Here is a 13,131-nt window from a genome sequence, read left to right on the forward strand (position 1 = left end):
AACTGCGACCTGCTGACATGGATCTTCTTTAAAAATTGACTGTTGCAACATTAGACAAACTGTTTCTTAGAGATTTTAATTGAAAAACAATTTATAAAGACAACCTGATCCAAAAGCATACCGTGGATTTCCAAAGAATTGATTATATGTATATACAACGCATGTATATATACATATATACAACACACGTATATATACATATATACAACGCACCCATTTTCCCCTATCATGAACAAGTAACAATCAAGGGAAGACTTGGTACATGGAAACAGAAAAGGGTTTTGTGACCTAGGAGCACAAGCTCCAGGAGACTTTTTGTTTAATAAATAAAAAAGAGGATCATCAGTGTAAGTCATCTGTCACAGCTCCCCTCAAAAGCTACAGCAGCTCTCACAAGGTACGCCTACTGTCACCTATTGCTTAAATGATAAGTCTGTACTAATTGCTCCTGGTTTAGCAAGTGTCACTTACTATTTTGAACTCAGACTGACATAAATTCCAGGCATTTCATCAGACTATCACAGAAGCAGGGGGTGGATGCATGGACTCCATTCCTTTCAGTTACCAAGAATTACCAGCTATATTAAGGAGAAAGTTTTCTGGAGCTACAAAGCAAACAGAGGAAACTTGCAGACCTCAGCTGGGAAACCCCAGCACTGGATAATGCAATGAGATTCACATAAACGTAGTTCAGCAGAAAGGGCAACATAGGAACTCAGATCTTCAAGAAAGCAGCTCAGTCAAGACTGTCAAAACATGAGGAGATACACAGGGACTGCAAGTCCACCTAATTTGTAAACCCACATAAAGGCGCACACAAACAACAGTCTACAAAATTTAGTGCATCAAACGTCACCTATAGCACGCAGTACCAAAGAAAGTCGAACATCACAATCCTTTGATTTTCATTTTAACATGCAGTGCTCTGCATACCAGTTCTGAAGTAAGAACCAGCTCCTCACCATAAATGAGCACAGCACAAGATGACACTTAAATACACACTGAAAGCAAAAATGCTTTTGATTATGCTAATTTTCACTTCCAGAAATTAATTTGGCACATTAAAAAAACTTTGGTTACATATTTTTCCTACAAATATAACGAGTTTGGGAAAAAAAGGGTTAAAATAAATTGTCATTACTAGAAAAAATAACCAACTTCATCACTTGACTGTCGCTTCAGAGCATTGATACTAATTCCTATTTCACGAGAGCTTTCAAGAATATCAGTTTCAAGAAGGTGGTAGCTCTACTGCCCCCCCCAATATATAATATACAATATCTAATGATAGTTACTTTGCAAATTCTATAATCCTGAACTATAAACAGAAAGAAAATATTAGAGCAAAAGAGGAAAAAACAGTGAGAAAACCATCCACCACAGTATAACTAACTTCTGTGTAAACTAGTTATTTACATTTTGTAGCATATGGTCTATAAATAAATCACTATTTCTCTTTCACACAACGTGCTTACATCAACCTAAATGGATTTTTAAACTACAAAGCAAACAACAGTGAAATTAAACATTTGCCCCAAAACCACACAGCATAAAGTGTTTTCCCTTCTCTACAGTCATTAAAAATCTACCATTTTGAAAATGGATTCAGGAAAGAGGATGCTTAGTTTTTCAGAAGCTTGATCAGCCTCATTCCTTTACAAATAATTAAAATGAGAAAACCCTGCTATATCTCCTGGAATAGAAAGGAGACTTAAATATCAGATCTTGTGCAAATTCACTTAGAAATCTTAGAAACAAACAAGTGCAAGTAAAACCATAGCACAGGTTAGTAGGAATACTACATTTGTTGACCATTTCTGTAAGATAACTTCCAAATCTAAGGAGAAAAAGCTGTACTGAATGTATATAGTAGTTTGAAGAGACAAAGGCTTCTTCAAAACTTTCAATAACTTATTTCAGTATGTTAAGACAGTGAAAATTGAGAACTGCTGTTAAACTTCAGCACAAAAGATAACCCAAGCTAGATCACCAAAAATGCTTTAACAAGAAATAAAGCTGTTAATTAAAAGCATATATAAAAAAAACGCCCACAAAACCCAACAAAAAACCAAAAGAAACAAAAGTAGTTCTGCATGGGAGAAAGGAAAGTGATATAATACAGTTCCCATCAAAATCAAAGAGCAGAATAATTTAGTTTGAATTCAACAAACTAATGGATAAAATGTTAAGTTTAGAGAGGATAAATACCTTCACTACTTTCTGCTAGGTATTAACAAACTGTTTATTCCCAAACCATTTAATACCCACAGGATTAGCAAGCATTCCAATACTGTAGTCAGATGACATAAGCTTTATTACTTGCATTTAAATCTCATTCATCAAGAAATAAGCACACAGTGTCGAAACACATCCTTGGCTGTTTGAGCTGCTACTATCACATGCTTTCTTACAATGGTAATAACAACACGAGTGAACCTTAGGAAGAGAAAATAAAATGCTTCAGTGAGTCTATCTTACTCACTCATGATAACTACTTTCATGCTCAAAGAGCTACAGCCATTTCCCTTTGGCTTGAGGGATGGATGGGTCAAGCTTGACTCAAAGACAGACAAGGCAACAAAAAGAAATACTTCCAAAACTTGTATTTAAAAGTACCTGCTAAGTTAAAATGTGCTGTACAGATGACTATCCCAGCAAGCAAAGTGATCTTACCAGTAAACAACATCCAGTGGTGCAAAGTACTTCTTCATAATCAAGTCAGCAAAGTAAGCTTCTGTTTCTCTGCAGGCGGTGCCATTGCCAATTACGACAGTGCTACAGCTTTGCACAGGGTAAAAAAAATGAATAGTTATTATTACTTATTCCTTTAGATTTTTTCCACACATAGCACTCAATCCACAACAACCACCAATACATCTTATTTTATGTAACACGAGGCCTGGATTTGATCAGAACCTATTCCTAGCAATAGCACATTGTGTTTAACATGTTTTCCATGTGACTGCTCAGGAGATGAGTCAAAATTTTCACTCATTCAATAGAATTTAACAGTGATAATATCTGCAGAAAAACAAAAAAATCATACTTCATATTCATAAAAGAAATGCAATGTTATTTACAATCCTCAAACCCTTTCACCCCGTATTTCCCTCATCTGTTCTATGATTCAATGAAAAAGGGAAGAAGCCCAAGCAGTAAGCATCTTAATTTCTTAATAGGAACACCATAGTTTGTAACAGCTTGCAAGGGCATTGCCTCTGACTGCCCCCTCCCCAGCCAGTCAGCCATCAAATCACCTTGTTTAAAGCCAATCTAACACTTAAACTGGACTCAGCAGCTGACCCAATAGACCAGATATCTGTCCACACAGGATCCCAAAGTAGCTGAATACAGTAACCTTTTAACCATGCTGCCCCTATATGCAAGTCCATCTGGAGATCTATCTGAGCAGGATTTCCTTTGCTTAGTAAAACTTTTCTGAAAGCTAAAATGTGGCTTTTGGACCAGGGAAAGATCGATGAGTGGTTTAGGGGGGATATGAAAAATGTGGCTAAACTTATGTCTTAGCTGAATGTTAATTTCTATTCCTAAAAATAAACGGATTGACAGAGCTTTACAGGGATACATTCATAGCATTCCGCCTTAGTCATAGCCACGGCTTGATTTATATGCTTCTATCATATACATAATGTAAAAGAATATTAGACTAAAAGAAAAATAAGCTTTGAAATTCATTAAAAAATTAATAATTCCAGTTAAATCAACTGAACTCTTATCCCACCCAAACCTAAGTACTGATATAGTAAAGATTTCCATTACATTTGGAAAGAAAGAGTAATAAATGGAAGTTTCTTTAGCATACCTGTATTGTAGCAGAAGCCTCTTTATCTTCTCAGCTTCACGAAATCCTTGGCCAGTGTGCAAGTAAACAACATCAGTATGGAGTATCTGACCTAGAATAATGAAAGGCAAAGCCATTTGATAAAATACAAATATCCTAATGCTATATCCTGTGGAACTAGTAAAGTTAATTTGATTATTCACAAAAAGAGCTTTTTAATAACACATTTTTCCCTTTTATTTCTGATTCCAATTACAAGAAATGCATGGTGGGCAGAGAACAAAAATGCTTTGGCTGCCAAAGCAAAATGAGTTGATACATTTTCTAGTTCCCTAGGAACACATTCACCTAACAAATAATCAGCATCTAGTCTTAGGAGGCAAATATGGTGTATTACATTATCAAGGAGGAAAAATAGCAGTTCACTGTATAAGCTTTATTGCTCTAGTCTAGGACATTTTACAGATCCAGTAAAGATGAAAATGAGGAATGCAGTCTCTAGACTTGCTGTCCAGGAACTTAAGAACGCCAATGCCATCTCCTCTTGCCATCATCCCATCAATCACATTTGGAAATAACTGCATTACTGGTATCGACAGCTTATGGTGTAATGCAAGCTAACAGCAATTTACCTATTCACTTAACTATCATTGAGCTTTATTATCATTTTAACATGTCTCAAGAACACATCTTTCCTTACACCCATCCTGGGTGGATATATTTTCAGACAAGAAGCAATGACAAAATCAAAGGAAAACAAACCATTTTTGCATGGGTCTAAAGAGGTGCATATCCCCAGATGAGACTAGGATGAACTGGAAAGACTGCGTTCTTTATCTGTCTGAAAACTGAACTAATAAGTTCTGCAAATACAATGTTTCTGACTTGCCACATTAACACACATACTACTATACAAAAAGGGCTGATAAAGTGTCCAGATGTCCACGATATTACCCATGAAAAGTTATAGAAGTATTTAAATTCAAATTGTCTGTTAGACAATAAAAAAGCCAGGTGTTCCCGTTGCTGACTACTGAGAAGCACAATGATTTGAACCTGTATTCGAGAATGCAGAAGGGATTTTAAATTCTATTTCAGAGAGAACTAATAACACCAAAGGAGACACAGGAATCCAGGTGCCAGAAACTTAACCTTAAGCCTGAAAAAAGGAATTTGCATGACAGGATGTGTGGAAAACACGAAAATCTTAACAAAACAAACAAAAAAATCCATTTGATAAATCTGTTGTGAAACTTTCCTCTAAATGAATACACTTTTATCAGTCCTTTCAAAAATATCTGGAATTGAAACTTACTGGTTGGTGAAATAATTGCCAACTTGCAGCCATGTTTGTAGCCAGGATCGACTCCCATCAAAGTCCGGCCCCTCACAGGGCTGGTCAGAAGCAACTGCCGAAGATTCCTCCCAAACATCATCACAGACTCTTTCTCTGCATCAGATGTCAACTTTGACCTTAAAAGTATGAAAGCAAAAACCATATATTAGATTTCCAATCAAGATTTTGATGTTTTTTTAAAAGGATCAGCTATATGATCACCTTATTGTAACTCAACATAAAAAGTATAATAGAAACATCTATAGGAATGTACAATTGTGAGCGAAGAATAGCTTTCCATAAAAAATGCAAAGAAAACTGGAATTGAAGAGAAATCACTACCCAGCAATAAAAGGATCATCAGTTAGACTGAGAAGCACTAGAAAGAAACTGGAGGAGCCTATCCAATTAACTGCTAACACACCATGACTCATGAGGCATTTGATTATGAATTCCATTATTTAACAGTCATCACAGAAGTTTGTAGACTTGAGCTCTTTCTAGGTTTCTGTTTCCTTGGTATCAAACTAGAAAGCTGAGGAGGACATGATGTTCCCTACCTTCTTTTTTCCCCCATGTTCTTCAACAGAAGGAAAGGAATTAGCGCAGGAAGGATTGGCAAGAACACTTACTGTAGAGTGTTACAAGAAAAGTCTTGCTGAGTGAAGGTGTGTAAGATGTGTTATTTCTTGTAAGATGTGGCCAGTAAGACAATGACTGATAAGGACAAGTATTTTTATCATAGTATGGCATTTTACATGAAGAAAAAAAGCAAAACTGAAAAAGTAAGGGAGTCACATATGTCCATCACCTAGCTGATTTTCTGTCTTTTCTTTTGCAGGTACTCAATGCCCTTTTTAGTTGCATTACACTGGCAATAACTACAATATTAGGCAAGCAAAAGCAATCCAGTAAAGCCTTCAGGGTAGCCAGGACCCCTATTCTTTCTTTTCCTTTTACCCATCAATGGAAAAAATAATACCTGGGTTAACGTCTACAGAAGAAAAAACCTGCATTCCAGTTAACTAACCCTGTAAAAATAGGGCAGGGGAAATTATTAAGTTGCTTAGGTCAATCAAGGCAGGACACAAGCAACCTACCAACAGCTGAAAGAGAACACTCATAAAGGCTATTTGACATGATGTAGTATGAAGCTGTTCTGAGCAGTTTTTAGATGCGGAAGAACTTAAGGGTCTGATTTGAATTTGCCCAGGATCCATCCAAAAAGCCAGCTCAGCTCTGCTTCACCCAACAATGGAGTCAAAAGAGCTGGTAAGTCCTCAACATTAGTAAATCTTTACCATCTAGTAAAGTGGTCCAGATAAACAAGCATGCAACAGCAAAAGATTCTCCTATATCCCCATGGTTTTGTTTCTGTGTCATGTATACCAAATAACACAGACATGGTTTAAAGGGAAACAGTGAAGGTTATACATGCATTCCAAGACTCCTTAGCAATTCAAACATTCACCCAGCACCAAAGAGCAGACACTCTATATATTGCCACCACTAAGAATTTGGGAATGACTGCTGTAGTTCAGGTAAGTGTTCCCTCTATCCCAGCATCCTGTCTCCAAGTGTGGAAATAAGCAGCTCCCTAGGGAGCTGCTACAGCAGCCATAGTATAGCTGTCCCATAATCTAATCCTAGCCTCCAACTATTTCCAGCTTGGAGTATCTCCTAAACTTGATGTTTGTCTCTAGTAACCCATAACACACCTCTTGTCCAACTACCCAGTTTCCTACAAAAACCATGCACATTTCTTACACCTGTATCATCTGTTGGCAGCGAGTTCTACCCAACAGGCCCAGCACAAAGTGTGCAAATAGCTGACACCTTTTGGTTGGAAGATGACTCGTTTAATTGTTATGGCCCCATAGGTCTTACACTGGAAGAGAGTAAAAACTGATCTGTAGAAACCCTGTGCCACTCTTCACATGCCATTCAGCTCCAAGTCCTCCTTTCCAAGCTGGAGAGTCATAGCATAGTCAACTGTTCTTCATACAGAAATCTTCATACCTTGTTCCCCTCCACTGCGCCTTTTCCAGTTCTAACGAAAAATTTTATTGCTTCCTACATGCACCTCCCCAAGGTGAAGGGGCCAAAATGGCCAACAGCATTCCCAGTACAGGCCAACTAAATCAATGATCCTCTGTTTTGTCTTTATTCCTTAACGAACTAATCTTATCTTCTGAGTACTTAACATTTATGTGGAGCTATATATGTCATCCATAGCACCAAAGCATTCTTCCTGTGGTGGGATAGCTCAGAGCTCATAATCTTATGTATAAAAAAGATAATTACTTCCCCTTGCAAGTATCACTTTACACTCATCTCCACTGAATTTCAGTTGCAGCATCCTTCTCCCATACCACAGAATGAGCTTCTTCCAGGCAGAGTCCAGGGACTAAAGAATTCGATGCCACTTGTGAGAGGCCAGAGAAATCAAAGCCAACACTTAACCCTCACACCTATATAATCTATATAGACACAGAAGAGACTCCATCAATCATACTTGCATACAAATGGAGTTTAAAAGTGGCCTGTAAACAAGGGAAGGTTGAATGATCTTGGAGCAGAGGCTTTGTACAGAGAAAGACCAAGTTCCAGCCTTCCGTCTATCCCAAAGATACAGGGCCCCTGTTGCCCACACAGCCAAATCCTCCCACACTGCAAATTCACATCAGTCCACCTGTGAAGAAGGACTTGTGCAGGAATTAAAATTGCCCCTGAACACATGCTATTAATTATGTGCACCTTATGGAAATCATGTTTAAAATTGGCATGGATATACAGAAACCTTTATAGTAACAGGAAATGTTCCTGAAAGTGCCAGGTGCGTAGGGGGGGAACATAACGTATGTCCTTTCTATTACATCATATCCCCTATTTTTTTAATTTCAAATATAGACCTTTCTTTTCTCTCTAACTGTCTCTCACTCAACACTCGTATCAATGACATGATCTACAGTCCCAAATACTGGCCCTTAATTTCAAGTTTGGGATAGTCACTTGATCCTTGAAAAAATACCAAGCTACCTCAAACAATCCAGTATCCTTCTCTTTTTCAGTGCACTACTGGCTTCATCCAAATGGCAAGATGCCCAGCTTCATGTTTTTACAATTTGTGACAATTCTCATTAATACAGCAGAGATATAAGGCAGAGGCAGATAACAGTCCTCCTCAGGAACGGTTATGTTGTTAAAACACCACCAAAACAAAACCCTGCAGCAAGTATCAACAACCAAGACAGACTTGCAAGCCTCTCCCTTGAAGTTTACGAAGCACTCAGACTGAATATCGCTTACAGGTATATTCTAATAAAAGCAAATAATCTAATCATGACCTACTGACCTCTATAGTCAATGTTATAAGAGTCAGTTTTTAAATTGAGAGTTAAAATTCCCCATTTCCATCTACAGTCTGAGAGTCAATCCTTTTCCGTGGAAAAATATCTGCAAACTAGCTTCAGGTGCGAAACAAGATATACAGAGAAATGCTTGTGTCCCTGAAGACAGAGGAGAGAAAGCACTCGCTTCGAGAAAGCATGGAAAATTAGGAAAGGATTATCCATTAAAAAATATGTCTGTGCCACATCACTTGCATCAAATCCTGATGGAATCATTCCATGCAGTACTGCAACAAAATAAAATGTATTTCAAAGAGCCAAAAGCAACACTGGACATTATTATACCAGATACAAGAAATGATGGTATCTGACAGAGTGGAAGAAAGGAAATTAAACAATAAATAAGGTAAGTGTCTTGCTGGCAAGTTCAATTCTGCTCACTAGAAGTACCAGAAATTTCACTCTTGGAAACTTTCTGTTCCAACATTTAATGATAATAAAAAGAAAGAACGAACAGTGGGGGGTGGGATGGAAATATTAATGCTAAAGGAGGTATTGAATACTTTAGCAGCCCTTTGCAAGAGTCCTAAAAATCAGCTTTTGGTGTAGGTGGAAAGAGAATAAAAGAAGGATAAGGGTTAAGCAGTCAAGCACCAGGAATACTACTGGCAGGTGTTTGCATTCCTGTCTACAGGAGACATTTCAGCTTTTCCTAACCAGACATCACCAATCATGCAAAACTATCACAAACAGTAAAACATAAGCACGGGTCCCCTCAGGAACAGGCAACAAAATTTGTATTCTTTGCATTTAGGCCTTGTGAGCTGCAGGGAAGGAAGCCTTTTTTTAGTTGTAATTAAGAGAACAGGAAAACCTTTGGCAACCTACTGCTGCAGCACCTTCATAGTGTAATACGCAACACACAGGCTACAACAGTCCTCTGGTAGGAATCACAACGCAAAAACACAGTAGAAGAGCCTTGAAGAACCCTCACATCACTTTGCTTATTTATGATAAAACCAAACCCTACTAAAAAATAAGCACCTCTTATTTTAGAAGAGCTTGATTATGGAGAAGGCTAGGAATAAATCTGCTTTCACACTCACGTGCGAGAAGCCAACAGCTGGATTCACCATCATGAGATGTCCATTATTTTGCCCAAGCAATAGATACAGTGCCTCCCCTAAAGTAGCTACGTGTACTGTGGTCACATACACAGAAGAAAGTGAACTCAGCACTTTTGAAAACCTGTGAAATTCACAGTAGCAAAGAACAGACTTCCTAATCAAAAGAGGTGAAGCAATCTTGGTTGCAAAGTAATGAACAAACACAACATACTGCAGTGAAGAAACCCAAAAGCCATTAGATTCTTCAAGAGAAGACTCATATCATCAGTCCTGTTAGCCATAAGAAAATAAAGCCTTCAGAATGTAGACTTTTGGTCATACTAAATCAATTGAATTGTGTGGTAAGCTCCTATACTACACCATGAAAATATCTTATTTAATTAATGTGACTTTGACACTAAGTTTTAAATTTCCTTTAAGTTGAAAACAATATTACAGATCTTACCAGTGACACTTTGTCTGATGACATCGTTACTACAGCATCACCGGAAATAAGTTTACTGACTTCTCTAGAGCCATCAATACCCATAAAATGTCACCGGACCAACAATATGACTGATTTGTTCACCACGAAGTGCAGATAAAACACATGAGGGACACTTCCAACCACAACAATTACTTTGCTCATTTCTTTCAGACAGGTAAAAGAAGATTCAGAACAGTATCACTGACAGTACTACTGCTATGACACGAAGAGATGCTGGGAAAATTCAGTGACATAACGGCTTATGCTAACACAAGGATAAAGATACAACTATTATAATAACGTAGATCTAAACTGCATTTAATTAGATAAATGTACAAGCAACAAATACGCAACCATGTAAAATGGCTTCTCAGAAAGATAGTTTCTCAGCTGTAGTGGGTCACAAATTGCATGCACAGAAGCAAGACTACACGGTTCATCTCTAAGCACAGAGGATTACAAACATGTTGCTGTTTTCAAATGGATAAAAGATACTGTAATGAAAATTTAGGGAGGGAATTGCTAAGAAATTGGTAGTATGAAAACACACATTCATTCCGGCTTACCTGAATTCTCTACAGAGGAGAGGATATATAAGGCGTTTATAAGCATCCTCTACTGAATCCCGTAGTATCCTCATGAATTCTGGTTTTAAAAATTGTTTTGGTCTCCACCTACAAAAGATTAGGAAAAAAAAAAAGAAAAAAGAAAATGTTTTAAGAACATATGCAAAAACTCAGATAAAAAGGGAACTCTCAAAATAAAAAAGACATTAGTGCAATGTCCTATAAACTACAGAATTACTATAGCAATTAGACAATGAAATCATAGCTTTAAATATGAATGGAATGAGAACTTGCTTGTGGTTCTACCATCAGACAAAGGACAAGGCCTATCTTCTATTTTATTAAGTATTACGATGCAGTTATTTTATGTTTTAAAGAAAATATAATAAAATCTATGTTTCACTTGGAGAAGTCAAAGCTTATCAGAACTGAAGAATTCTGTTCCATATTACCATTAGGGTTGCATTATTTTCAGCACACAAAAAAATGACTCAATATCGTCTGTAAGAGGATGCAGCCTTTTGCGGAGCTACTCATGCAAAGCAACTGTGTCCAGACAGAAGTAAGAGAGCTAAGCTAACATCAGTTAATGAAACCCAACTTAAATTTCATTTGGAAGGCTTTAAGTATCTCCATTCAAACTCAAAATGAAATCTAGTGATTTTGCAGTAGCCCTTAAACAACAAAACCCAAACAATCTGCAAACAATTTTCCTTTTACCCATTGCTGGTACTTTTAAAATATAAATAATATCATAGAAGGGAAAATGAAATAAATGATACCAAACAAACACAAGATTATTTCCCAGTTTCTTCTAAGCCAAACTCTTTGGAGCACTGCCTTTTCTAAGACGACTGCAGAGTGGTTATACCTTTAATGACAATTACTGCAAATTTTGTCCTAAAGTACACTCCGGTTTCAAAGCTCCCCAGAACACAGATCCTGGATATTTATTCCAATGACTTTTTTGGTTTGGGCAACATTACTGGGGGGGGTGGAGGGGAAGAAAGTCCTTGAACAAACACAATTTCAGTGTTTTCAAACGCAGCATGACAGAACTATGCCCATTTGATAATGAGTCCAGGTGCAGGCCCAGGCAAAAACAGGGTTTACTTTTTACTCTGTTTATTTGCACTCACTCAGAAATACTAAGAATCCTAAATTGCTCCTACCCAGACAGCTTTTCAGTTGTTTCAGGGGATCTACAGTTTCCTGAAAGAGCTTTTCTAAGTGTCTGTGCATACAGTGGTTGGGAAATGTGCGACCGAGTCAGCACCGTGTTAACGCAGACAGACGTGGGAGCAGAATTAAGCTTACCATTTAGTTTTACAACATAGAGTTGAGAGAGCTTAGCCACATGACCTCATCACTTTGCTAAGAGTTTTTGCAAATAGTGCTATTCTGCTTATTTGTAACCAGAGACTCTTTCCATACCTATATAAAACTGGCAAAGGCTTTAAACCCTCTTATTGCCATCCAATGCTATCACCATGAAGTTTTTACAGGTGGTAAGTATGACTATACTCCCCCAGAAAGTATCCTCAGCACAAATAAGAATCAATTTGGAAACCTGGCAGCTGTTTCCCCCTCTCTTCCATCCATTAAAGCTAGTTAGCAAACCTTTCCTCTGTTAACAGGTTATCACAGCAGGTATTTTTATTACTGCCTATGCGCAAGTAAGAATTACTTAGGCAACATTCTATTATTCTATTGCCTGGAAACCACAAAAATATTATCCAACACCAAACTTGATTTTCAAGGCTGCAACCCGCTTTTTGGAACAAGCCCTCACACCTTCGAAAAGAACATCTCCATATTATCTTGACATTCAAATCCAGCTAAACAACCCCTCTCCAGCTGTTTCTCACTGACCCTTTTTTCATGTCACACTTCACGACGAAGTCTTTGGGACCAGTGCAGTTCTAGTGTTAATGGAGCTATGCTCACTGTCAAACCACAGAAAAGCTGTTTTCTGGGGAAAGAAATACAACCCATAGGGACAGGCGTAAGGATATTCCTGCATTTTCAACACAAACAAAAATTTCAAGGAAATACAGATGCTTCCACAGGCCAATAAATATTCTGAACTTGCAAAGAAAATGCAGGAATCTTAGAGTGCATTTACATAGAGCTCAATGCAATAATGAAGAACTCCAGTCTTCCAAATCCACTTTCCACCACAGGAGCATTTAATGCTAAAAGAACTGGCTTCAGAAGAACACAAAGATCTGGATACTTGCTACTAATCCAACAGGCAGTAGGTGATACCGTTTTGTGGCTGGAATACTGGGCAAACACTGTGGCAAGGTGGCATTTCTGGTTCAGCAACTGATTTTGTGTGTGACCTTCAGGGAATTAGTTAATACCTTTGCAAAGTTCTGAAATCCTTGCCTCAAACAAAAGTTCTTAAGCTTCTGCTCTCACCAGTAAATCAGAAAATAACACAAGTCCCATCCTTGGACAGTCACTTCCAAGCTTGCAGGG

The 13,131-nt window shown here is 37.7% G+C and overlaps 1 protein-coding gene across 2 annotated transcripts in view; it reads right to left on the bottom strand.

Annotated features, from left to right (window-relative positions):
• Positions 1-13,131, bottom strand: part of SRBD1 (S1 RNA binding domain 1) — a 125,389-nt gene that overhangs the window by 90,222 nt on the left and 22,036 nt on the right. For both annotated transcript variants that reach the window (XM_061367203.1, XM_061367204.1), the window contains 4 exons: positions 10,648-10,755; positions 5,118-5,275; positions 3,824-3,914; positions 2,674-2,781 (listed from right to left, as the gene is read on the bottom strand). In XM_061367203.1, coding sequence (XP_061223187.1) covers positions 2,674-2,781; positions 3,824-3,914; positions 5,118-5,275; positions 10,648-10,755 — 465 coding nt within the window. The remainder of the gene's footprint in view (positions 1-2,673; positions 2,782-3,823; positions 3,915-5,117; positions 5,276-10,647; positions 10,756-13,131) is intronic.

This window comes from Neopsephotus bourkii, unplaced genomic scaffold, assembly GCF_033783945.1.
Source record: "Neopsephotus bourkii isolate Nb327-2 ecotype Australia unplaced genomic scaffold, CSIRO-AGI_Nbou_v1 NB_1373, whole genome shotgun sequence".
NCBI lineage: Eukaryota > Metazoa > Chordata > Aves > Psittaciformes > Psittacidae > Neopsephotus > Neopsephotus bourkii.